The sequence below is a fragment of the Rhinoraja longicauda genome, chromosome 14 (genome assembly GCF_053455715.1).
Source record: "Rhinoraja longicauda isolate Sanriku21f chromosome 14, sRhiLon1.1, whole genome shotgun sequence".
NCBI lineage: Eukaryota > Metazoa > Chordata > Chondrichthyes > Rajiformes > Arhynchobatidae > Rhinoraja > Rhinoraja longicauda.
The window spans coordinates 5,927,083-5,954,554 of record NC_135966.1 but is presented as its reverse complement, the minus strand read 5'-3'; the positions used below and the strand labels follow the sequence as shown (position 1 = coordinate 5,954,554).

Below are 27,472 nucleotides of genomic sequence, written 5' to 3'. Positions count from 1 at the left end.
GCAATAAATGCTGGCCTCGCCAGTGACATCCACATCCTGCAAATGCATAAATAAGAAAAAAAACAACATAAATCAGCGGAAAATTTGTAATCTCCCTCAAAGAAACCAATGGCCAATAAGGGAAAAAAATCATTTTACATGAATGATGTTTAGATCTATTTCTCTCTGTTTCTTTCTACTGCCCACTATGATTTAGAATAGTCCTTGAATGTTCCTTTATGTCATCTGAAAAATAACAAACGCACAGCTCTTCAACAGAATATTTTGATTCGATGCAGTAAAAACAGAAGTGACACAATCATTGTAGTTTGAGTTAAAATACAATAATATTTCTTTGGAATGTTATTATAACCATTGGTGGTGTTTTTGGTTGAATATCTATATTCATTTATCCAGTAATTCTTTTTTTTGGTCCCATTTAAGATTAGTTGTTTGCTTAGGTTGCAATGTAAATTGATATTTATAAAATTCTACCAAAATACATTGTAGTTTAAACATTACCAGATGGCAAAAAAATCCAAATTATTTGAAATTATAAAGCAATTGTAAATTTTGAATACTGGTGGTTAATGAAAAACTTCAACCACGGGCCTTCAGACTTACAAACTTCTGAAAATACATGGAAAAAACAAAGCCTACTTATTATGCCTACTTAAGTTAAAGTGTCAACCCTGGACTTTCTGCAGTAGGAGTATAACGTCTGGTGGTAGAAAATTAATAAGAGCTCCAAGTTCCATATTGTCTCCTCGACATTCCATGAAATTGAGTTCTAATGCCATCAGTTCAAATATTTAGAAAATATAAATATTCTCAACAGATTTCAAGGAAATCTAGTATTGAAAATTTCTGACACTTTTAATTTATGTGCCAGGTGTTTTGAAATTTTAAAAGGCAAAATTAACAATGCCCCCTTCCCTTCACTTTGAGTACAAAGTATTAATATATAAATGTATATATAATCAGCAAAACATTTGCAGAAACATCTTAACGTCCTACTGGACTAATTTCCAACATCGCAAATAATCAGCATTTTTCACTGCTGACAATAAAATGGTGAGTGAAAATAATGACAAGTCATATCAGTTTTGCAATAACAATGTGATGGAATGGAATTCAAGGACCTCCACAATATATTTGTTAACGTGTTATTGAAAATGCATGCTCATCTTTTTACTTTTCTATGTGCATGTCAGTTTTCATGCGATCACTGAAAGGAAGCATGCAGGTACAGCAGGCAGTGAAGAAAGCCAATGGAATGTTGGCCTTCATAACAAGAGGAGTTGAGTATAGGAGCAAAGAGGTCCTTCTACAGTTGTACCGGGCCCTGGTGAGACCGCACCTGGAGTACTGTGTGCAGTTTTGGTCTCCAAATTTGAGGAAGGATATTCTTGCTATTGAGGGCGTGCAGCGTAGGTTCACTAGGTTAATTCCCGGAATGGCGGGATGTCGTATGTTGAAAGGCTGGAGCAATTAGGCTTGTATACACTGGAATTTAGAAGGACGAGGGGGGATCTTATTGAAACATATAAGATAATTAGGGGATTGGACGCATTAGAGGCAGGAAACATGTTCCCAATGTTGGGGGAGTCCAGAACAAGGGGCCACAGTTTAAGAATAAGGGGTAGGCCATTTATAACGGAGATGAGGAAGAACTTTTTCAGTCAGAGAGTGGTGAAGGTGTGGAGGCCAGAAGGCAGTGGAGGCCAGTTCGTTGGATGCTTTCAAGAGAGAGCTGGATAGAGCTCTTAAGGATAGCGGAGTGAGGGGGTATGGGGAGAAGGCAGGAACGGGGTACTGATTGAGAGTGATCAGCCATGATCGCATTGAATGGCGGTGCTGGCTCGAAGGGCTGAATGGCCTACTCCTGCACCTATTGTCTATTGTCTATTGTCTATAGTTGTTCTTATTGCATAATTTAACATATACAAAACCTCTACAAATCAGGAAAAAAATTCAAATTATGAAAATGATTTTATTTCTTTTTGTGTTTACAATTTGAAGCTATTTAAAATCCTCAATTGAATTTCAATCAGATCTTCAATAACATACCCCAGCTGCTAAGTGCAACTGCAAAGCAACATAAAGATTGACTACAGTGAATGCAACTTAAAATTAAGGATTCAAAATAAAGGTGTCAGAACAAATTTTGTTTTGAGCACAGCATTAGTTTCAGAGGTGATTTCATTCTCTCGAAAAGCAATACTAGCTTGTTGCAGGAATGCTTGTTCACTGATGTTTGAATTGTTATTAATTTTAAATACTTTAAGGGAATTAACAGTACAATCTGTTACGAGGTATGATTTTTTTTAAATCAAAGTTTTCAATTTCCCATTCAATACAATGGACTGCAGACATACTTTCTGATGAAACCACTCTGGATAAATTTACTCGGGGATGCTAAATGGATGATAGCTGATCACTTGCATCTACATTCTATTTTGGCACACCAGAGTCTCCAACTAGACAACATAGTATTTAATGGAACTTCTGAAGGAATCATTACATCTGCTTCCAGAGAAAGAAAAGTCTTTATGAAGGCATCTAATTCATCAGTTATTTTCAGTAGCACACAGCCAACAGAACTCAAGCGACATTAATTCTTTACGTTAAGCTTGGCCAGGCCTTCACCTTTCTTTTTAGGCTGCCTTTCCATTGGACATTCATATCTTTTCCTCAGTGTGGGTTTGCATGTATCATTGTTGCAACAATGATAAATGCACATTCCATGCCCACAAGCACTGCAGTTGTACACCTAGAAACCTTAAAATGAAGTATTAATTTTAGAGTCACAGCACGGAAACAGGCCCTGCGGCTTACCACGCCAACCATCGTTCACCCGTTCACACTAGTTCTACCACACCCCACACATTAGAGGCAATTTACAGAGGCTAATAAACCTACAAACCCACATGTTTTGTCGCACAATGTGGGAGGAACCAGGAGCATCGTACACTGTCACAGGGAGAACATGCAAACTCCACGCAGATAGCACCCAAGGTCAAAATTGAACCCGGGTCTCTGGCGCTGAGAGACAGCAGTTCTACTAGCTGTGCCAATGAACTGTCCCTTCAACCACAGAGAAAAATGTTCCCATATACTAAGTTAATTATTTAATTTCATGCCAGTGCATTTTGTGGCTCCATTCAGATCTGCAACACATAAGAACACCAGCACAGAGTAAATTTCAATAATGATGTTTGGGGTTTGCCACATTTGCACAGCAGGCTGCAGAATTAGAAAATAATTCTCCAAAGCAGTCACTGGACAGCTTCACCACACAAGCTGCCATTTTCAGAACTCCTGCTATTCGACAAACAGCATAATTTTTAAGAAGAAGCCGTGAAATCAAATTCTAACCCTCCAGCAAGATTACTATGCTTTCTTCTTGCAACTCCAGCAGTTATTCCACCTGTTCACTTATGCTGCATATGGCATATAGTACATTCCTTGGTGCGAGGGTAAACATTTTTGAACTGCTGATTTTAACAAAGATAATCTAAGTGATAGATAGCTTCTACTTATATAACATCTTACATATCCTCAGGATTTCGGATAGGCCTTTTGTAAGAGCAAAACAATGCACTTATATGGTGCTTTTCACAACAGAATTAAGCCCTTTTGAAGTTTACTCACATTGAAATGTAGCAGACATGACTTTCTCAATTAAAACACCCACAATTAGTTCTGTAACAACACCCCTAAATACCCATGACGAATATTTTCTGAAAATCAAGTTCTTCATGTGGCCCTAGTGATTGTAAGGGAATATTTGATTTAATCTGAAATCCTTTCAAATCAACAGCAATATTACTTACTCCCAAATGAGTGAGCTTCAAAATGGGAGATTGTTGTTGTCAGCAAATTGCATCAGAAGTTATGTGTTGGTCATTCCTCATCATCTACACATGGTCGAGAATATGTTCAATCAGAAAACTTTGAGCATGGGCAAGTTGGTGAGCAAGTTGGTCAGTGTGGGCAAGTTGGGCCGAAGGCCTGCTTCCACACTGTATGACACTATGACTCAAGGATGATTAGAGTTGATAGAAGTTCACAAGTCCTGGAGTAACCAATCGGGTCAGGCAGCGTCTCTGGAGAATATGGACTCTTAATTTGTCTTATTTTTTGTTTGATTCCCACCTTAAATTTGTCAATTCTGTTTGTGCTAACAATATTTTAGAAAAATCCAAACACCTGCAAATGCAAAATGGATTACTGATTTGTAGATTATGTGTAATTTACTCTACATTTTTTATTGCTTACAAGTTCATCAGAATGCTACTGCTAAATTTTAATGAAATCCAGCTCACACATGGAGCTTATTATACTTTGGAATCGTTAATCTAAACAACTGCTCATACTTGGACATGATCAAAGAGCTTTTAGCAGAATGATAGGAGGGAATAATTGTAGCCTAACTATGTTGCTGATAATCAATTACATCTCAGAACTTCATCTTGAAATATGTGATAACCAGCTTTCCTTTTATGCAGTGATTTCCCATTAGCATAAAGCAGCAGACCAGTGAGCAGAACCCAGGCTGGCAGTTAGAATTCCACAATTTGTTTACCAGTATTTCAAATTAAGTCATTTATCTGCTAAAGTACATGCACAACCTAATTCAATAATAACAGGGGGCTCAATTAATCATTTTGCCAAGGGCAAATTTCTGCACATATCTTATCACCTTCAACAGTGACATGAAAATTGTAATCATGCAAGTGTCAGCAAAAGGATTTTTAATTTAGTTTATTATTGTTACATGTACCGAGGTATGGTGAAAAACTTTTGTTTGCAGGCTCTGCAGTCAAAGAAGACTGTACATGATTTGTACATGAATACAATCAAGCCATCTACAGTCCACAGATAACAGATAAAGAGTACAACATTTAGTGCAAAGATGCAACATTGAAGTCGAATGGCCATAGAATCATCGTCACACAAAAGAGAAAAGAGCTAATTGCATCCATGCTGACCTCTTTGCTTGTCTTGAGTAATCTCATTTGCCTGCAATAGGTCCATATCCTATGCTTTGCCTTTTCAAGTGTCTGTCAAAATATCTCTTAAACATAGTGAGATAGTGCTACCTCCTTTGGCAGCACGGTCAAAAAAAAACAATGGCTTCAAATCCCTTTTGAAACTTAAATTCTGAAACTTATATTCCTTTGCAAAATATCAAGAATCAGAACACAAGACGGTTATGAGAATAAACTGTTATCTCAATGTGTCAGGTTATTGATCAGCAAAAGCAGCAGAACGGGATTACATGTGCCTGTATGCACTTTCAGGTTGTATCTCCCCAGACATTTAATAAGACACCAAAACAATATTTAAAAATATCGTGAGTATTATTCATAGCTAGGTCATATCATCTTTTTGAGTAATTTGAGTTTCACTGTACCTTAATTGGTGCACGTGACAATAAATTGACCTTTGAACCTTTTTCATTTTTTCTATATGACATAAGCACTTAGATTGAATCATAAACATTTTACAATGCTATTAAATACCAATGCATAATATGTTCAGCACTAAACTGGTTAAAAATGCCAGTTTTTCAGAAAGGTGTTCTCCTTTCTGAAGATACACCTCTGTCTTTCCCCATCAAACATCTATCTCCTTTCCCCTCTCTGCTCCAACAAATTTCCTGCGACCTTCGTATTGCCAATGGTAGAATCAGGTTAAATTCTTGGCGTATACTGATAGAACTTTTGTTCTTGGGGTGTTTAGAGAACACCCCAAGATTTGAATGTGTTCAGAACTTTTCCAAACATAATCAAAGGGAAGATGAGAAAAGAAATCCAAAATATAATTTGCATATCACTTTACATCTCCCAATTTATGAAGATTTATTTTTCAATATATCAAAAACCACACCAATTCTGCTAGTTATCAGGACTCATTACAGTTAATTCTCTCCACCCTTTGTTAGCTTTAAAACACACAACATTTCTGAGGATTGCACCTCTGCTAAGAAAATCACAGCATTATTACTAATTTGTATGTAATTAATAGGTGAAAGTGTTGAGTATTTAGTTGCGATAAACCATTCTCGCATTATCAGTGGAGCAGCTCAGGGCTGTGTGCTTAGTCCTCTCTTCTCACTCTGTGCCCATGACTGTGCTGCAACAGCTCCAACACCATAGTTAAATTTGCCGATAATGTCATTGTTATTGGATAAATAATGGGTAACGATGAATCAGAGTATAGGAGGGAGATTGAAAATCTGATTGAATGGTGCCAGAACAATAATCTTGTTCTCAACATTAGCATTACTGACTTCAGGAGGGGAAAGCCGGAGATCCATGAACCTGTCTTCATCGACGGGATGGGGGTGGAGAAAGTCAACAGCTTCAAGTTCCTGGGTTTGCATATCTTTGAAGATCTGTCCTGGGTCCAGCACATCGATTCAATCACAAAAATAGCTCATCAACATCTCCTCTGAGAAGATCGAAGAGATTTGGTATGCCGACAAATACACAGGTGAATTTTAACAGGTGTACGGTAGAGAGCATACTGACTGGTTGCATCACATCTTGGTTTGGCAATTTAAACGCACAGGAACAAAGGAGACTACAGAGAATGTTAGACACTGCCCCGGTCCATCACAGGTACCGACCTCTCCACCAAAGGATCTACGGGAGGCCGTATCCGAAAAAGACACATAATATCAAAGACCCACACCACCCTGGCCATGCTCTCATTTCACTATTACCATAAGGAAGAAGGTACAGAAGCCAGAAAACTATGATAAACGGGTTCAGAGCAGATTCCTCCCAGCAACCATTAGGCTCTTGAACACTACACAACACTAATCTCAACAATCATGATTTTCTATAGACTGTCTTTAATTGCATTACAGACTTCGATTTTGCAACTATTATGGTAAAGGGGGAGCCAGCGTGCTTTGTAACTTGTCAGTGTCGTAGGTGGCTGCTATTTGTAAACATTGTATATGCAAGCAAAGAATTTCACTGTGCCTAGTCACATGTGACAATAAAATATTCCTTCCTATGGTTATCTATTTTTATGGCTGTATTAATGTTTATTTTTAAATTATCTGTGTGTTATCGAGTTAAGCAGGTTAGAAATTCATAATTCCGTTGCTGATGCATAGGACAATTAAATACTCTTGATTCTTAGCATTCAATCCTTATCAATGCAGGAAGGATAAAAGTTAGTACCCAAAATGTTACAATGGGATGTGCATTGTGTGTTACATAGATATAGTGATGGAGAGAATTGAGAAAGGGTTAATTATGCAGTTAGAACATCAGAATCCAAAGCACGTGCTGCTGAGTTTGATAAAATGGGTTGTTATACAAGACTTGAAAGAATGTGAGGAAAGTGATGGATCTTCTGAATGGGTGGTTATGTTCAAGGTGGTTGGAAATTTTAAGAAATATACAAATTGTATTTGCTAGGGAACGGAGCAAGTGCATAAACTATGGCAGAGAACAAATTCCAATAGCACTGAAACAAATCATCCTAAACAAGTGTTTAACATTAATGAGATGGGCGCTGTTGGAAGATTTCTTCTCATACATTTATCATGAGAAATGAGAAATTGCTCCAGGCTTCAAAACAATTAAAGAAGGGCTTATAATTCTCATATAGCCACAAAGACCTCAGCACAGAAATAGACCCTTCAGCCCACTATGCGAATGCCAACCATCAACCACCCATCTATACTGATCCCATTTACCAGCACATGGCCCGCAGCTTCATACTTCTTAGTGAATCAATTACTCTGCCAGATAAGTAAATGCTCTGAGAGTTCCTGCCTCCTCCATCTCCCCGGGTAGTGACTTCCAGACTGCGCCCCTTCTGGCTGAAGAAAACATCCCACAGATCTCCTCGAACATTCTTACTCCTCACCTTAAACCCATATCATCTGGTTTTTGGTGTCTCTATTATGGGGGAACGTTTCTCATTGGGAACGGTGGTGGACAAATAAACAACTGACTAAAGGAGCAGAGTACACCAGTACTAAGGAGAAAGGGGATGTATTTCCAAAACTCTTCATCACTGACCTTCCTTCAATGGTACGGTCAGAAGTAGGGATGTTACCAGATTATTGCACAATGTTCAGCACCATTCACGGCTCCACAGATAATGAAGCAATCCACAACCAAATATCCAGGTCTGTACTGAGAGGTGGATCCTAAAAGAAACTGCTGAGGTAGTGGATGTATTAACGATAGCCTTCCAAAATTCTGCTCAATTTTATTAGATTGGAATGCAACAGATGTGACACTGCTACTTAAGAAAGAAGAACAAAACATGGGACAAGAAATCAAGGTTCTGTTATGGCTTGACTGAAAATATTGGAACCCATCTTTAAAGGACACTTAGAGTATCATAACAAGCAAAGTCAACCTGATTTGCTGAAGGGAAAATCATGAGAATTTAACAAGCATATTGATATTGGCTGACAGATAGATGAAGTTTGTTTGGCTCGTTAAAAATCATTCATTCATTAACTAACACATGAAAGCTGTAACAAGCAATAATCAGGAAGATATTAATGGGCATTTGGAGAAGTTGCTATTGAATCTTAACCTTTTTCTTTTAAAATCCTCTCCAATTTATTTTTTTGCTACATGAAAGCAAACATGGATTTGCTACATGAAAGCAAATCGTGTATGACTGACCTGATTGAATAAGTTAATAGAGAAGATCGACCAGAGCATTGTGCCCAGCTTTTGGAAGGATACAAAGGTCCTAAAGTGGTCGTGGAAAGAATTTACCAGAAATATTCCGAGGATGAGGGATTTCAACTGTAAAATTAGATGGAAGAAGCTGGAATTGTTATTCTTGAGTCAAGAAGATTGAGATTTGAATGAGCTGTTAAACATGGGAGTTTTGGATGCCTTTTTTTTCTGGTCTTCAACTCTCCTAATGTTTCTCTTTGCAGCAGTTTTGATTAATCTGATTACGTGCTATTGGCTGATTTCACAAAAAAAGATTAATGAAAGGAAAATTTATTGATCGGTTGAACTGCCTGAAGTAGCCAGATTGTGTAATGTTACTGTTGGTGTTTACTTTGACGCTAACAAATAGTAACAAATCAGCAGTGTAGAATATTATTTAAGATATGTAGGACCTGCAGCCGTCTTTCAGGTGTTTCATGAGAGATTTGAACAAAACAAGGCAAACCTGGCTGGATTTTGACATCTCTGCCCAACAATCTCCCCCCTTACGTCATAGCCTGCAAATATCCTCTCTCAATCATTTTTTGCGAGTTCATGTCTGATTGGCCTTTGCCCAATTTAGGACATAACTTGGGAACAGGACCTGCCCTTTTCCTTGACTTTCTTGAAATTAAGAATTAGGTTCACTGGTCCCAAAGTGCTCCTGTACTGACACATCAATCACTTTCCCAGCCTCATTTCCTAAGAGAAGATAACTCTGTAACTCTATAACTTTTTCCTCCTCATTAGACTCTAGATTCATCTTCCCTTCTTCCACTAACATGTCTTCTGCAGTGAAAACAAAAATGCCTCAGCCAATTTGTTACTGCTTTTTGTTTTAAATTTCTCTTAAATTTTGTTTTAAATTCCTGTCTTCTACAGGAGACATTTGTTTTTTTACTAGACCAAGTGGACCCATTGGACCCAAACCTCTCCTGCATTGGTGCAGCACCCTCTCCTCCTTCTCCCCCCCGCCCCCATTGGCTTGCTTCCTAAAGCTCTTCCAATTCGCAGGTTTGTCACTCTTGGGCAACTTTATCAGTATTTTTCTGTTACTCTAACAATATTAATTAACCTCTTTAGCCAAGGTGAGATTAATTTGTTATGAAGTTTTTATTCCTCATTTTAAATCATTCTGCACGGAGAGAGGCCCTTTGGCCTAACCCATCCATGCCAATCAGGAGTTATAATTATACTCGATCCATTTATCTGCATTCAGCCAATGCCCTTGTAAACCTTTCCTGTCCAATAACGATTCTAAGCTTGTACTCATTGTACCCACCTCTACAGTTTCCCCAGGCAGTTTATTCCCTAAACACACCACACTCTGCATGAAGAAAATGCCCTTCAGGTCTGTTTTAAATCTTTCCCTTCTCTCCTTGAACCTATCCCCTCCAGATCTGGACTGCTCTATCCTAGGAAAAAGACTGACCATTCAATTTTTTATGATTTTGTATACCTCTATAAGGTTGCCTTTCAGGGGCCAGGGAAAATAGTCCCAGCCTATCCAGCCTCTCCTTACAACTCAAGCCCTTAAGTTCTAGTAGCAATCTATTCATTTGCTGGGAATTCTGTATTTCTTTAAATGTTTGCCAATATTCATGAATCTGCTCTCCAATTGATCTGTTTCTTAATAATTGCATACATAATTCTATCATGCTAAGGCAACATTTTACAAGGGGATCCATTACCAATTAACCGTCTCATTAAGTAAAATCTATCACGCCAGTCCTTTTGATTCTACAATGCATTGCTCCAAATAACTGTTCCAAGTATGTTCAAAAGCCTAAATTATTTTTGCCAATTTGATTTCTCTGGTCGTTTTGAATTTGAAGTCCCTCATAACTTCTGCATTACCTTCTTGCAAGCTATTCTTATCCAACCATGTGCTTGTCATTGGAAACATTTGAACCACTAACAAATGTTTATTTTGTCACTCTGATCTCTCATCTGCACCATTAATCCCTGCTTTTCTGGGCCAAATCATTCTTCACTCCAAGCTATTTGTCTTTCTCTATATCTGTCCTTTCAAAATGATCTTCCCAATAATTCCCTGCTCTACATTCAAGCAAACAATCTTTAGCTGACTACACTTCTTCCCACCCTGTCTCCTGTAAAAAGTCTATTCCCTACTCTCAATTCCTCCGTCTATGCCGCATTTGCGCCCAGGAAGAGATGTTTCACAATAGGGCATCAGAGATGTCCTCATTCTTTAGGAGACGGGGCTTCCCCTCTTCCATTATAGATGAGGCCCTCACTAGGGCCTCCTCTATATCCCGCAGCTCCGCTCTTGCTCCCCCTCTCCCCATTCGTAACAAGGATAGAGTCCCCCTTGTCCTCACCTTCCACCCCATCAGCCAGTGTATACAACAAATTATCCTCCAACATTTCCGTCACCTCCAACGGGATCCCACTACTGGCCACATCTTCCCATCTACTCCCCTTTCTGCTTTCAGCAGAGACCGTTCCCTCCGTAACTCCCTGGTCCACTGGTCCCTTCCCACCCAAACGACCCACTCCCCAGGTACTTTCCCCTGCAACCGCAGGAGATGCAACATCTGTCCCTTTACCTCCCCCCTCGACTCCATCGAAGAACCCAAACAGTCTTTCCAGGTGAGGCAGAGGTTTCACCTGCACCTCCTCCAACCTCATCTATTGTATCCGCTGTTCCAGATGTGAACTTCTCTACATCGGCGAGACCAAACGCAGGCTTGGCGATCGTTTTGCTCAACACCATCGCTCAGTCCGCCTTAACCAACCTGATCTCCCGGCGGCTCAGCACTTCAACTCCCTCTCCCACTCCCAGTCTGACCTTTCTTTCATGGGTTTCCTCCATTGTCATAGTGAGGCCCACCGCAAATTGGCGGAACAGCACCTCATATTTCGCTTGGGCAGCTTACACTCAAGTGGTATGAACATTGATTTCTCTAACTTTAGATAGCTCCTCTGTCCCTCTCTTTCCCCTACCCCTTCCCAGTTCTCCCACTGTCTTCCTGTCTCCCACTACATCCTTTCTTTGTCCCGCCCCCTCCCCTGACATTAGTCTGAAGAAGGGTCTCGACCCAAAAAGTCACCCATTCCTTCTCTCCTGAGATGCTGCCTGACCCACTGAGTTACTCCAGCATTTTGTGATACCTTCGATTTGTACCAGCATCTGCACTTATTTTCCTACACTTTAGCAGTTACTAGGTCAACAGCAAAGCAATCTATCTCTATTTTTGCCATTAATTTAATGCCCTAAGATACCCAATTTTATATTCTGTTAATCTTTCTTTCTGGAATTGGTTTTATTTACTGATGCAGTTCATCAATGCAGCAATCTTAGTAACAACCAATGGGTTTTGAATTTTTCCATTAAAATGTATCTTTCTCACTTAAAACTTGTATGCTGCCCTAATTATCTGAATTGTCAAAGCTTTTCTACTGGGAGCCATTGCTAACAATAGCTCTTCCCTCTCGGTACAGGTTCCAGCCTATCAAATCAAAATACTTTTTTCTCCATTCAGTACAAAATAGGGCAATTAAAATTATGCAGAGTTAATCACATATAACATGTACAGTTAAACAATAACACCAATATTTTGGTATCATTCTACATTTTCAAATATTGATTTCCATTGCAAGCAATGCAGTGCAGTATAGTCACTTTATTATTATTGATTATAAATAGCTGATTAGCAAAAAGCAATATTCTTAAGATTGTCAATTAATTGCCATTTACAGCATGATTTACAGCATCAACTCTGATGATTTCTTTGATCACACTCTACAGATTAAAAAAATATACAGCACACAAACCACGTCCAGCCAACTGTGATGCCTCCAATCCCCACTCGTTCCCACCGGTTTACAGAGCATGGGAATTTTAAAATGATAAAATATGCAAGACTGAAGTTATGAGCTATAGTTGTATACAATCATTAAAATTTTATTTAATAAGTCAAAAATGCTATTTCACCCCCTGAAAAAGACTGAAAAAGTTACTACTGTCCAATATAAACAATTTGCAGATTTTCTTGCAGTTTATACAGTTGTTCAGTCGTTTTCCTGGCTTTCAAATCATCTGGTTCTCAATTATTAATTCCCAGTTTTTGGATGCAGTTTAATAATTTGCCTTCACTGTACTTCGTATTATTTGCTGCGCAACCTTTTCTATCTGAATCTCAGTAAAGATTTCCAGCTTTACCTTTGGTGCCCTTGGTATTACTCTTGGCCTGCCCTGACGTCTCCAAAGATACACCTCATCCCTTGTCACCAACATTTGGCGGTTGTGGGTGTGAAGAGCAACACCTCAGCTCAAACAATCTAAAGCCAATCCCCTCTTTGCCTTATTGTGATCTATCAAGGAATAATACAAGAGTAGCAGTACCATCAATAAGGGAAGTTATTGGGTTCAAGGTCAGACAAACATTTTGATAAAACCTCGAAATTGTTCCAAAGCAGCTCAGTCCTTAATCCAAGTTTGGATGTTTTGCTTAGCGATATTGCATACGTACTGTGTTGTATTTGCAAGCAAATGAATAGCATTTCAATAACGTGTAGGAAGGAACTGCGGATGCTGGTTTACACCGAAGATAGACACAAAATGTTAGAGTAACTCAGCAGGTCAGGCAGCATCTCTGGAGAAAAGGAAGATGTGATGTTTTGGGTCAAGACCCTTCTTCAGACTTCTTCAGAATTTCTTCTGAGAAAAATTTACAGAAAAAAAAAGAATTCTTGGTTGGGTCAGGTTCAGATTGGCCATGGTTAGGTTACGTTTTAATGTTGTACTCAATAGACCTCTCAGTGGAAGTAAACATTAGAGAGCCTTCAGTGACCGGCTGAAGCACATCAAATAAAACATCTGACAGAGTAAAAGACAAGCAAATAGGCTGTAGCAGAAGTTCCTGCTAGACAGGGAGGCACAGTAGCCCAGCTGGTAGAGCTGCTGCCTCACAGCGCCAAATACCTGGGTTCCATCCTAACTTCAGGTGCTACCTGTATAGGGTTTACACGTTCTCCCTGTGACTGCATGGTTTCCTCCAGGCGCTCTGGTTTCGTCCAACATCCGAAAGATGTGCAGGTTTGTAGCAATAATGGACTCTGTAAATTGCTCCTAGTGTGTAGGAAGTGGATGAGTAAACGGGATAACATAGGACTAGTGTGAACGGGTGATCGATGGTCGACGTGGGCCCGTGGCCCAAGTGCCTCTTTCCATCTCTAAATTAAACTGAGGATCGATAGTAGTCAATTATTCAAATTCATATCTGGGAAGGGAAGTTTTGTCCCTTGAGTAGAGCTGAAAGTAGGCTCCAGCCTTTTTGACGTTATGTTGAGCAGTTCTTGTTCCAAACGTATACTGGCACCATCCTCCAACTCTTTCTCTGCTACATCGATAACTGCATCGGGGCTACCTCCTAACATTCTCACTAACATCCACCCTGCCTTCAAATTCACTTGGATTATCTCTGACACCTCTCCCCCCTTTCTTGTTCTCTCTGTCTTTCTCCATTACCACCGCTTCTGCTCTAAAGATGAGGCATTCCATTCTAGGACATCTCAGATGTCCTCATTCTTTCGTAAACGTGGTTTCCACCTGCTGTCATAGATGCATCCTTACCCGCGTCTCCTCTGTGTCCCGTAGTTCTGCTCTTGCTCCCCCTCCCCGCAGACGGAAAAGAATAGTTGACAGAGAATAGTTCCGCAGACGGAAGCCTGGTTGTCACCTTTCACCTCACCAGCATCCACATCCAGCACATCAATCTTCAACATTTCCTTCATCTCCAACTTCAACCTACCACGAGTTGCATCTTCCTTTACACACCCCTCTCCGCCTTCCGCAGTCCGCTCCCTCCACAACTCCTTGGTTCACCCATTACTTCCAACCCAACCAACTCTTTCCACTGCAACCCTACACCTCATCCCCTACCTCTATTCAAGGACCCCAGCAGTCCTTCCAGGTGAGACACAGGTTCACGTACACCTCCTCTAACCTCACCTACTCAATGTGGTCTCCTGTACATCAGCAAGACCATGCACAGACTTGGTGATCATTTCGCTGAACACATGTGGTCAGTCCGCCAATGCCTACTGATCTCCGGTTAACTTCTCTTCCCCTTCTCATGCTGACCTTTCTGTCCTGGGCCTCCTCCTTTGACAGAGTGAGGCCAAATGCAAACTGGATGAACAGCACATCATATTCCAGTTGGGTATCTTGCAACCCAACAGAATGAACATTGAATTTGCTCATTTTAGGTCATTTCAAAGCCCTCCCCCTTCTTCCCCCCCCCCCCCCCCCCCCCCCTCCACACACACCCCTGTGCCCCACCTGGCCTCGTATCTATTTCTCCTCTCCCCATTACTTTCCTTCCTCTAGCTTCAGAATTCACATCTCTTCAATCCTATTGTCTCATAACTTCTGTCTTTTCATCTCTGGGCTTTGTCGAACCATCGGCCTATCACAGCCCCCCTCATCTGTCTCAATCTATTACCTGCCAGGCTTTGTCGGGCCCATCCTCTCTTCCAGCTTTCTTCTCTACCCGCCCCCACTACAATCAATCTGAAGAAGGATCACGATCTGAAACATCATCCATTCATGTTCTCTAAAGATGCTGCCAGACCCGCTGAGTTACTCCAGCACTTTGCGTCCTTTTCTGTAAGACAGCAACTGCAGTTCCTTGTGTGTGGTATTTTAAGCCCTGTTTCTACATCTTACTGGACTTAGCTGTCTGGACAAGGCCATGGAGGGATCATAAATTTATAAAAGAGGCTTTACTTCATTAGGATGCAATGAATGACAATGAACATAGAACAGAGTTTTTGCCCTCAATGTTTGTGCCAAACATGATGCCAAGTTAAACTAATCCCTTCTGCCTCCGTGAAAAACATATCCTCCATTCCCTGCATATCAATATACCTATCAAAAAGCCTCTTGAACGCCATTATCACATCTACTTCCACCACCGCCATCCCTGGCAGGGAGTTGCAGGCACCCATCACTCTGTGTAAAAATACTTGCCCTGAATGTCCCCTTTAAACTTTGCCCCTCTCACCTTAAGCTCTGTCCTCTATTTTTTGATATTTACTCCCTGGGAAAAGATTTCTTACTATCTATGCCAACCCCCGAAGCTCCAGAGAGTACAATTTCAATTTGTCCAATTTCTTATAACTAATACCCTGCAATCCAGAATATATTCTGGTAAATGTCTTCTGCAACCCCTCCAAAGCATCCACATCCTTCCTGTAAACGGGGCGACCAAAACTGCATACAGTTGTGATGCACATTAGTTGGAAGTTAGGTGAGGACAGCAGTGTTTAAATGACAATTTTACGGAGGATAAAATGCAAAGTGTCAGCTAGGGGTAGTCAAAGTGCAGAAGTGATAAAGGCTTGGGTGAGTGTTTCATCAGCAGATAAACCAAACAAGCAAGACAGTCACTGATCTTACTGAGGAAGAAAGTCAGACAAGCAAGATAGTCACATATAGCCAAAAGGTCATTATGAAATGAAATTTGGTACCAATATTGACATATTTAAACCTTCAATACTATTAGGAATTAGCTGAAGTTAGTGGCAGAGAAATAGAATGTGGAAGGGATGAAAGACAATAGTGACAAAAGTGGCTGTACCTATCGTATATCCTTTCACTGTAATGTTCCTGCTCCACGTTATTCAGTTGAATATGTCATATGCAAACTACTGTTCAAATACAAGACAGCGTTATCCTGAGAAGCTAAATGAAAAAAGTCATGCAAGGTGATTTAGATTTTCATGAAACATGTTTAACATCCAATTATTTTCTGTTTTTAATCTGTCACGTTTCTCAAAATTCTGATCAAAAAAAAAGTGAAAATAATGGCAATCAAGGAATCTAAAGTATTTCTGAGTTGCCTGTCCTGATACACTGAGGTAACTCCTGAAGTAGCATAAGACTGAAGCACGTTTTAGAGAATAGGGTTAGATGGGAAAAAGATGCTGTCCTACCATTCATATATTGTTTCCCTCGCCGAAGGTGCAAAAGCAGCAATAGCTGAGAGAAGAAAATTCAAAGGCATGGAATATAATGCAGAAATCAACAAAATTTCTTAGACACTATATCCACAGGCATCTTCTACCAATCTGCCCCCACTACATCAAAAGGGCCACAGCAAGACGATAGAAAACATAGTTAATTTATTGTGTTGTGAATGCAAAAATCAAAGATAAAATTTATGATTGCCATCAATATGCCACTACAGCCTTTAACTGTCTCAGAAGCAATGTTTGAAGTTCAAGATTTCAAACACAGCTTTAACATTCATGATCTACTGGGCGGCAATGATCCCTGCCTCCTCAATGCTTGAAACATGGTTGACTGGTAGCTTCTCAAAATACTGGAGAGAAATGACCACCACTGTAATTGTTCTCGCTCAAAGTTAATAAAGACAGACAATTTTACATACCTGATTATTTACTAATGTACACACAAGAGACTGCACATGCTGGAATCTTGATTTTTTTTTTAAACTGCTTAAGAAGACTCCCAACCCAAAACATTATCTGTCCATTTCCCTCCATATATGCTGTCGGACCTACTGAGTTCTTCTAACAGATTGCTGATTAGTCACTAACACTGGTGTCCCTTATATGTTAACACATTTTCCAATTTTCCAGTGTAAGAACATTTCCAAAATTATATATTTTTAAATGTAACACTGATTTAATTCATTACAAACCATTCCACTAATACTGCCTCTAGTAAGAATACCTTCAAAGGGCATTCATTTTATGTGATCCATGTCTGTACTATACTGAATTTCAGAAGTATGGAAGAGGCAGTTAAGGAAAGGTACAAAATGTACACTTCGTTATCATCAAAAAATCCTAACCTTCAAGAATGAAACTCAAATCCTAACCTTTGGAATATCCAGAGAAACAAAAGATCTATGTTGGCATTGTGGAAAGCTTAAGCTGAGGTAAAGATTAACATTGTAACAACAACTTGCATTTTATGTACCAGATATGTAAAGCCCAACATTTGTAACACAACAAAAAGCATACAATGCAGATCTCATCGCAGAAAAACAAGTAATGAAACATACCAGTACAAAATAAGCACACAGAATGTCAACCTTATACTTTTATCAGTCAAATTTACAAAATAATCGTAAAATATTATTGTTAGAAAATTCAGGTTATAATTCTACAATTTAATCTCTTGTGTCACAATAGGTTTTTTTTCGGATTAGCAGGGTTGCAAATATTCTGTAGCTGCATTGACAAAAGACACACAAAACCTTGTGGACCTGCACGTCTGATGTGAATTAAAATTTCAAATAAATTAACATCAGCTGCATCAAAACAATGGATTAAATCGATGGAACTGAAAAACTAAATACTCAGGACTTCTACCTGAATTCATGAATTGGTGTCTTCCACAATTCTAGAAATTCTGGAATTCTGCTTAACAAGTGACACAATGGGATATGTAGTGCCTTATCAAAAGAGGCACAAATCGATTTGCATTAGAGACATTTTTTTTAAAATTCCACAGTAAACATTAAATTCAAATGCTCTGATGTAAATTTGTATTACATTTCTTCAGTCTTCAATATAACTTTTGATGAGCAAATGACCAAGATTAGTTTGGAGTCAAATGGCACATCAAACTGACTTTTAAGTTTTGAAAATCTCCAGAATGTCATCTGGATTTCTTCACTCATGTGAAAGTGTTCACTTTCAACAAAATATAAAAATCAAAATAACTATTCCTGCTAGTGACAAGCACACTGCATTATAAAATGTTTGGAAGAAAAATATCATCATATTGATATTTGTAAGGAAAGTGGTGATTTGGTATGTAACAAAAGTGAGAAGAGTTTATGTAATATTTATAGCGACTACAGAAACTAAATGCCTTATAAATTTAGCATGCAGAATATATAGGAAGGAACTGCAGATGCTGGTTTAAACCGAAGATAGACACAAAATGCTGGAGTAACTCAGCAGGACCAGCAGCATCTCTGGAGAAAAGGAATGGGTGATGTTGCGGGTCGAGACCCTTCTTCAGACTGAAAGTCATGGGAAAGGGAATTGTGAGATATAGATGATGATGTAGAGAGATATAGAACAAATGAATGAAAGATATGCAAAAAAAGTAACAATGATAAAGGAAACAGGTAATTTGTTAGCTGGAGCTAGGTGAGAACGAAAAGCTGGTGTGACTTGGGTGGGGGAGGGATGGAGAATGCAAGGGTTACTATATCCCTGGGTTGTAAGCTGCCCAAGCAAAATATGAGATGCTGTTTGCGTTTAGCCTCACTTTAACACTGGAGGAGGCCTGGGACAGAAAGGTCAGTGTGGGAATGGGAAGGGGAATTAAAGTGTTTAGCAACCAGGAGCGCAGGTTGGTCCAGGCGGACTGAGCAAAGGTGTTCAGTGAAACGATCGCCCCAGTCTACGTTTGATCTCACCGATATATGAGTCCATCTTGAACAACAGATACAGTAGATGAGGTTGAAGGAGGTGCAAGTGAACCTCTGCCTAATCTGAAAGGACTGTCGGGGTCCCTGGACAGAGTCAAGGGAAGAGGCATAGGGACAGGTGTTGCTCTCCTGCGGTTGCAAGAGAAGGTACCTGGGGAGGGGATGGTTTGGGTGGGAAGGAATGAGTTAATGAGAGAGTTGCAGACGGAACAGTCTCTGCAGAAGGCGGAAAGGTGTGGAGATGGGAAAATGTGGCTGGTGGTGGGATCCCATTGGACGTGGCGAAAATGTTGGAGGATTATGTTTTGTATGCGACGGCTGATGGGGTGAAAGGTAAGGATTAGGGGGACCCTGTCCCTGTTGCGACTAGTGGGAGGGGGAGGGAGAGCAATGGCGGAGCTGCGGTGTACCGAGGAGACGTGTGAGGGCCTCATCTATGATGGAAAAGGGAAACCCCCATTCCTTAAAGAATGAGGGTATCTCGGATGTCCTGGCATGGAACACCTCATCTTGGGCGCCGATGCAGCGCAGACGGAGGAATTGGGAGTAGGCGATAGAGTCTTTGCAGGAAGCATGGTGGGAAGAAGTGTAGTTGAAATAATTGTGGGAGTCAATGGCTTTGTAATAGACATCAATCAATAGTCTTTCTCCTGTGATGGAAACGGTGAGATCAAAAAAAGGGAGGGAGATGTCGGAGATGGTCCAAGTGAATTTGAGAGCAAGGTGGAAATTGGTGGTGAAGTTAATGAAGTCAATGATGCGGATATATACCCAGTTTTTTAGATATAAAAATATTTGAAATAGAAAATATCAAAGACATCTCACAAAATGGTGATGCTTTGTCAGGAATTAAGGTGCTCCGATTTGAAAAAGACATTCAGAAATTCATTTTGCTGATGGCCTGACATAGGTCTCAACAAGCTGGCAATCTATTTCACATTCTGTTCAATTTTAATTTGGAAAAATAGTTGGCATGGTATAAAATGGGTCACCTATTTGCCATCAGCTAAATGGCCAACTTCAAAGTTGCTTATTTCAAGAATTCCTTTATGTTGGTGTTCCTTTCTGGTTTGCTAAAAGATTGACTTCCCAAGGGCTACTGCATTCTTGGTTTGGTATCCTACCCTACTATTTTTAACTCCCAATGATCACAGAAGCAAGTTTTATATTACATGAAAAAATGGAAACAAAAAATGTTAAATAAATGTTAATATTAAATTGTGGTTCAAATGGTCAGGAATCTACAGAAATCCATGTTGTAACCTTATTAACTCTTACAAACATACTAACATTTGATTTGCCCTTGATTTACAATAACATCCTACTAGCAGAGAGATAAGAGTTTTCATAAAAAGGTCAGACTAATAACATTGTTATAGAGTCATGCCGCACGGAATCAGACCCTTCTGCCCAACTCGTCCATGCTGACCATGATGCCCCATCTAAGCTAGTCCCATTTCCCTGCGTTTGGCCCATAAACCTCTAAACCTTTCCTCTTCATATACCTAACCAAATGGGTTTTTTAATGCTGTTATAGTACCTCAACTACCTCCTCTGGCAGCTCATTCCATGCACCCAGCACCCTCTGTGTGAACAGTGTTATTATATTGGAATCCAAACAGAAAAATAGAATTGTTTGAAAATAAGAGAAATAATTTTTCTCTTTTTGAGAAAAAACCCTAAATTGCCTTTTTGCAAGTACATTAGGTTCACATTTGCAATACATATGTGAAATGCTGCAGAATCAGTTACATTTCATATTAATGCATGATCAGTGATGTCAGATGTTATTGGAATGACATTTTCTCTGTCAGAATATTCAAGAGTTATAATCAAACTACAAGTTATAAACTAATAAACATCCAAAGGCAAAACTCTCATAAGGTCATAAGGAATAGGAGTAAAATTAGGCCATTCGGCCCATCAAGTCTACTCCACCATTCAATCATGGCTGATTTATCTCTCCCTCCGAACTCCATTTCTCTTGCCTTCTCCCCAAAACCTCTCACACCTGTATTAATCAACCTGTACTCTCATAACAATGAGTAAAGATTAAAAGGAAATGAATATAAGGTAACAAATACCACTAAAAGGATTAATCTTGCAACTTGGATTTATTTTCCACTTTAATTCTTTGCAAGCTGTTTGTAACCAGGGTGTTCGATGGACCTATATGTACCCTTTTATTCATGTGTTAAGGATAGTTGATTTAATTTAAGCGAGACTTGATCAGCAAATGTATTCCCAGACATAAACTAATTGAGTATCTCAGTAATTTCTAGAAAAAAATATAGTGCATCCAATAATATTAACAAAATCAGTCTTCCCACGTTATTCTCCCGACAAATGGGCGAATAATCAAACATTCCCTTTTATCTTGTTAAAGGTACAGAACTACTTTGTGCACGAAACGCCTCAAGAGGCAGCAAACAAATTGGTATCAAAATGTTTATTATCTATCCCAAAAGAAACTCAGCGGGACATCATACCTGGCTTCAAATGCAACCACTAAAAAAAACTAACAGGATGAACTGAGGCAGTATCAATGTAAAGGCTGATAACAAGACGTTATGTGAGTATTGCTCATGTATCCATGTGCATCATAATACAAATAGCTCATTAACTCTTTTTTTGTTAATTATGAAATTTATACAGAATGAGGTTACAAGAAAGATTTGAAGCACCTAATGAGGCAATAACTGTAAGTGAAATAAGGTGGAAGAAAAAGTTGAACAAAATAAAATGACAAAATGCAATGGAAAATTATATAGTTATATCCTAGTGTAATTTCTTGTTTTTTAAACATATTTTAAATTCCCATATAAATCTTAAAGCAAACTAATGAATAAAGATAGAAAAAAAGTACTTTAATTGTTCTTCCTGTTGACTGCCCCCGATTCAACAGCTGCTGCTAATCTTATAAATACATAACACTGCAACACTAGATGGCACTGTCAGAGGTCACATTAAAGTGGCCTACATAACCGTCATTTAAAACTTTAAAGTTTTTCCGGAGATAATAACTTCAGTTGTTGATACGTTAACAAGATTACTGCTATAATCCTTCGCTGTTAATCGTGTGATTTAAAATTATACTTCAATTAACAGTAATACTCTAATTACCTATTTTGAATATTTATTCAAAGTTACAATTTACAATAAACAATGGTGTACAACTTATTTTTTTACCATCTCACTTCCTAAAATTCCTTGTGTGTTTTTACATACTTGGCTAATAAATTACTTACTTACTTAAAAGACTTTTCAGGTAAGTAAATGAAATTAGTCCAATTTTTTAATGTCAGTCTACGATGAGTCAAGCCCTCCCCCTCCCCCTCCCTACCTTGCCGTCCCCAGCCCACTGATCCTCTAAGCAATAGAGCTAAAAGGATTAAATAATGCAAAGAGTCAGTTATGAAGGGAAAACCGACGTAAAAGGGAGTCCTTGTCGACCTTATTCCACAAGGTAACCAAAGCATTAGTGCTAGTACCAATTCAGTAAGACAACTTCGGAGTTACATCTACACATCTGGTGACCTTGACATTGCAATGAGTATGAAAAAATCCTCTATATTGTAACAAATATCAAATTTATTTACAATATAGACACATTTATGCACAACTAATTTGATTTTATGCTTTTGAAATAAATCCTCAGGCCAGTCAACGGATCCCACGCCCCGATTTACAAACTTTCAAGAAACCGCCAAATAACTAATTAAGTCAAAATGAAATTGACAAGTCAAACATCGGATGTGTTACTTTTATACTAGTATAGAACACAAAGTGCTGGAGTAACTCAGCGGGTCAGGCAGCATCTCTGGAGGTCAGGCGACATTTCGGGTCGGGACCCTTCTTCAGACTCAATAGAATACTTTAAATACCCATGTTGAATATTTGTTCAAAGTTACGATTTACAATAACCAATGCATACAACTTGATTCGACCACCCTGCTTCCTAGAAGAGTTTCTAGGTGAATAATAGATCAATTGTCTGATGTCAGTCTAAGATGAGTAAAGTTCCACCCTCTCTACTGTTAGCTGCCCCCCTCAAACAAAAGCGAGAGGACTCCGACGCAATTGAGTTGTACAAGTCTTTATCGATCACTTTCGGATAGAAGTATTGATTACGATCAAAGCTGAGAGCAGTGCGGATAGTTGGGGCAGTTACGCGGGGCTGGCTCCAGGGTTGGGATGGCTGGGAGCAAGATGCGGGTCCGGGGCAGTTGTGTGGATCCCAGTAGTATATCTGGTTGAGAACAGTGTGTGCGGGGAGCTGGGCATCTGTGCGGGGCGGGGGAGTTGTTCGGCGAACTACAGCAGTTGTGGGGACCCAAGACCGGGAGCGACTGGCGGAGAGCAGTGTGCGGGCAGTGGAGGCAGTGTGCGGGTCCGGGCAGTTGTGGAGTCTGGGGGCGGCTGACGGAGAGCAGGGAGCTGAGAAGAGTGTGCTGGGAGTTGGGTAATTGTGCGGAGCCGCAGCAACTGTGCGGAGCAGGCAGTGTGCGAGGAGCTGGGGGCAATTGTGCGGGGAGCTGGGACAATGTGCGGGTCCGGGGCAATAGTGCGGAGCCGGGCCAACTGTGCGGGCTCGGGGCAGGCAGTGTGCGGGCTCTGGGCAGGTAGTGTGCGGGTTAGGTGCAGGCAGGTGTGCTTAGTGCGGAGGCAGTGTGCGGGTCCGGGAGCGCCTGGCTGCTCAGGCAGTGAGCGGGGAGCTGGACAGTTGTGCGGAGAGCGGTGAGCAGCAGATGGCGCTGCCGGCCGGTGGCGGGGTCCCCTCGGCCCGCACACTTTGCGGGGAGGGAGATCGCTGGCAACCACTCGGCGCGGCCCGGCCCGAGAGGGTGGACTGCCTAGCCCTCGGTCCGCAAGGCCGGTGAGGGAGGAACGGTCCCTTGCCCCCCCCCACCCCCGGCCGTGCCACAGGGCCATGCATTGCACAACACTCGCACCGCATACACACACGCACACACACACGCAGCCAACGCTGCTGCTGCTGCAAAGAATGTCAACCAATGCTTCACACGCCAGGCTGCAAAAAAACACCACCAGCACCGGGCGAACAACTTATGCCGTCAGCTCCACGGCCTGCGAGTTGCTGCAGGAAGGCCGAGTACTCACCATATTGACTTCAGACACCATATCTATACTGGCGATGTCTATGTTCATGCCCACCAGGACGGGATCACCTGCAGACAGACAAGACCGTCCGCAACGTTCAGCTCTTTAACCCGCTGGTAGTATCCCCCCCCCCCAACAAAAACACACACACAGCCCCATTGCATTTAAAGCACATTTTTTTCTCTTCCCTACCCTCCCCACAAATTAATCACAAACACTAAACGCACTGGTTCCCTGTAATGTTACAGTATGTGACCCGCATTTGATAACCTGCTTTACATCTTGCCCAATGTTTTGGGATTGAATGGCAGGGAGACCCCCTGACCCCACCAAAGCAAAGCCTCACTTAACATTAATATCTCACTTAAAATTATAATGTCCCACTTAACATTAATATGTCTCGCTTATAAACATTCAACTTGTTCTAATTGAATACGCTGGCTGAGTGGGGTTTTTTTTACGTCCCTCCACCACCAGAGGATGTATGGTTGTAAGTAAGAACACAAGTTGTTTTTTGGGGGGGTCTCGCCATCAGATGGTGGGGACAGAGGGGACCAAAAGTGGGATCCTGAGCAAACTGGGCATCTTTATAAACTTTAAAATCGTCCTGGACCTGACGGGTGAGAGGAGAGAGGAAATAATATTAACACCAACGTGAACTTAACCCCAAAATATGGCCTCAGAGGGGAGAACTTGAGGAACAATATGAAATTACTCCCCAAATCTAGGGGAAACGCAAGGATTATAAACACTAGCCAGATATTACCTCCAAAATCTGACCGCATTGGGTGAAACAAAGAAATATATTCACACCAATATGAAATTAAACCTCAGAATCTAGCATCGGTGGAAGAAACACAGGGGAATATATTAACGTCAACAATTAAATTAACCCCCATATGTGGCATCAGTAGAACAAATCACAAGGCAAGATATTAACACCAACAATAAAATCTAATCAATTGGGGGAAACACGAGCAATGTTAACACCAACGTGATATTCACCCCAAAATCTGGCCTCGGGGAGAGGGAGCACAGACACCAACATGAGATTCACCCTAAAATCTAGCCTCACTGAGGGAAACACAAACTATATTGACACCAACATTGCATTAACCCCCCCCCCCCCCCCAAATCTGGCTTCAATAAGGGAAGTACAGAGTACTATATTGACACCAACATGACATTAAGCCCAAAAACCTGGCTTCAATAAGGGAAGCACATAATACTATATTATTGACACCAACATGAGACTCACCCCAAAATTTAGCTTCAATAAGGGAAGGACAGAGAACTAATATTGACACCAACATGACATTACCCCTTCAGTGAGGGAAACACAAGCAACTGATAATTAACACCAACATTAAAATTACCTCCAAAATCTGGCCTCAGACGGATGTCATAGCCCTTCAGCAGTCTGTCAACCGTCTCCTTCACCAATGCCATGTTACTGGGGTTATTGACTCTGGAGGGAGAGAGGGGGGGAAAAAAGAGAAGAAACGATAAATAACATGCTCATATATATATATATATATATATATATATATATATATACAGCCTGGAGTATTGTGCTAAGGAAGAGGTGGCTTACCTTTGTGCACACACCATCGCCACCAGCAAGGGGAACGACAGAGCCCTAAAGTAGCCCCTTTTCAGCATCCCTAAGTTTGCAGATGTTTTCGCGGGGGGGGGGGGGGGGGGAAGGTAGGATGGTTCTCTCTCTCTCCCTACACACAAATTTATATTTTATTTCCAAACCCCGGCGAAGGCAAGCGAGGGAGAGAGAGAGAGAGAGAGAGAGAGAGAGAGAAGATGCAACTTATTCTGACCAGTGCAGTAATTCCAAGGTGGGGACGCCTGCGCACACTTCCCTCACTTCTTTTTTCCTCTCCCTCCTTCACATCGAAGATGTGTGCAGAGCAAATAATGCAAAATAAAATTAATATAGCAGAGGGTAGGGTTGCAGAGGGAGGGAGAGAGAGAGAGAGAGAGAGAGAGAGAGAAGGGGGGGGGGAGAAGTAAACAGGGAGGAGGGAGAAGAAGAAAACAAGATGTCTGTGGCTGTTCTCAACGCAGTTTTCTTCCTTTTTTGTGTGTGTGTTTGGGGTTTGTTTTTTTCCTTCAGCCCTTCTCTTTAGATGTTGCGAGCGTCTGAGAAGCGCCGGGGAGGAAGGACGCGGCGTGCTTGTCTCTTGCAAAAATCTTGACGCATGGTGCTGCTTCCAGATCGTTATCCTCGCAGCCGGCTCGTCATCCTCACGGTGGGGAGGGAGGGGGGGGGGGGGAGAAGAAGAATAAGAATATAAAGGGGGATTTGCTTCAAATTGTGGAGGATACTGTCAGTTTACAGCGCGCAAGGCTTCCTTTTGGAAATAAAAAATATGTGAGAGGGTGGGGGGGGGGGGAGGGAGGGGGGGAGGAGGAGGAGGAGGGGAAAGCGATGTGAAGGGGAGAAACAAAAACCGCGGCGATGATGGGAGGAGGCTGGCTCCACATTAATATTCGCCAGCACGCAGGCACACGCGTCCATCGCCTTCTGAGTGGAGCAGAGGGTGCTTTTTGTTAAAGATTTTTATTTTAACACTCCATTGCATGTGTTTCGGCGTTGCAATTTGTGTTTTTTTATGATGCATTTGCAGATGGGTGTTTTTGTTTGCATTTTGCATCTGCTGTCGCTGCCCCCCCCCCTCCCCCCTCCCCCTCGCGCGCGGGCTCCCTCTCTCTCGCGCTCTCCCCGCGCGCGCGTCGCGGATTGAAAAATAACGGCCGGGCTCGCGCGACCCTCGCCCGTCGCGTGACGCGGGGCTGAAGGCGGGAAATTGGGAGGGAGGAGGGGGGTGGGGGGGGGGAGAAGAATGGAGGGAGAGAAGAGAAGAATGGAGAGAAGAGAAGAATGGAGGAAGAGAAGAATGGAAGGAAGGGGACAGGAGAAGAATGGAAGGAAGAGAAGAGAAGGATGGAAGGAAGGGGACAGGAGAAGAATGGAGGAAGAGAAGAGAAGAATGGAAGGAAGGGGAGAGGAGAAGAATGGAGGAAGAGAAGAATGGAAGGAAGGGGACAGAAGAAGAATGGAGGAAGAGAAGAGAAGAATGGAAGGGAGAGGAGAAGAATGGAAGAGAAGATAAGAATGGAAGGGAGAGGAGAAGAATGGAAGAGAAGATAAGAATGGAAGGGAGAGGAGAAGAATGGAAGAGAAGATAAGAATGGAAGGAATGG

At 41.1% G+C, this 27,472-nt stretch overlaps 1 protein-coding gene across 2 annotated transcripts in view; it reads right to left on the bottom strand.

The window, feature by feature from the left end:
* LOC144600018 (gamma-aminobutyric acid receptor subunit beta-2) overlaps positions 1-26,593 on the bottom strand; it is a 103,597-nt gene extending 77,004 nt beyond the window's left edge. Inside the window, exons 1-3 of one of the 2 annotated variants that reach the window (XM_078411341.1) lie at positions 25,848-26,593; positions 25,630-25,721; positions 24,254-24,321 (exon numbers count right to left, since the gene is read on the bottom strand). In XM_078411341.1, coding sequence (XP_078267467.1) covers positions 24,254-24,321; positions 25,630-25,721; positions 25,848-25,915 — 228 coding nt within the window. In that variant the 5' untranslated portion in view covers positions 25,916-26,593. Of the gene's footprint in view, positions 1-24,253; positions 24,322-25,019; positions 25,027-25,629; positions 25,722-25,847 lie in introns of those variants that run through there. The other variant, XM_078411342.1, reaches the window with a different exon arrangement.
* Positions 26,594-27,472: the final 879 nt, after the last annotated feature.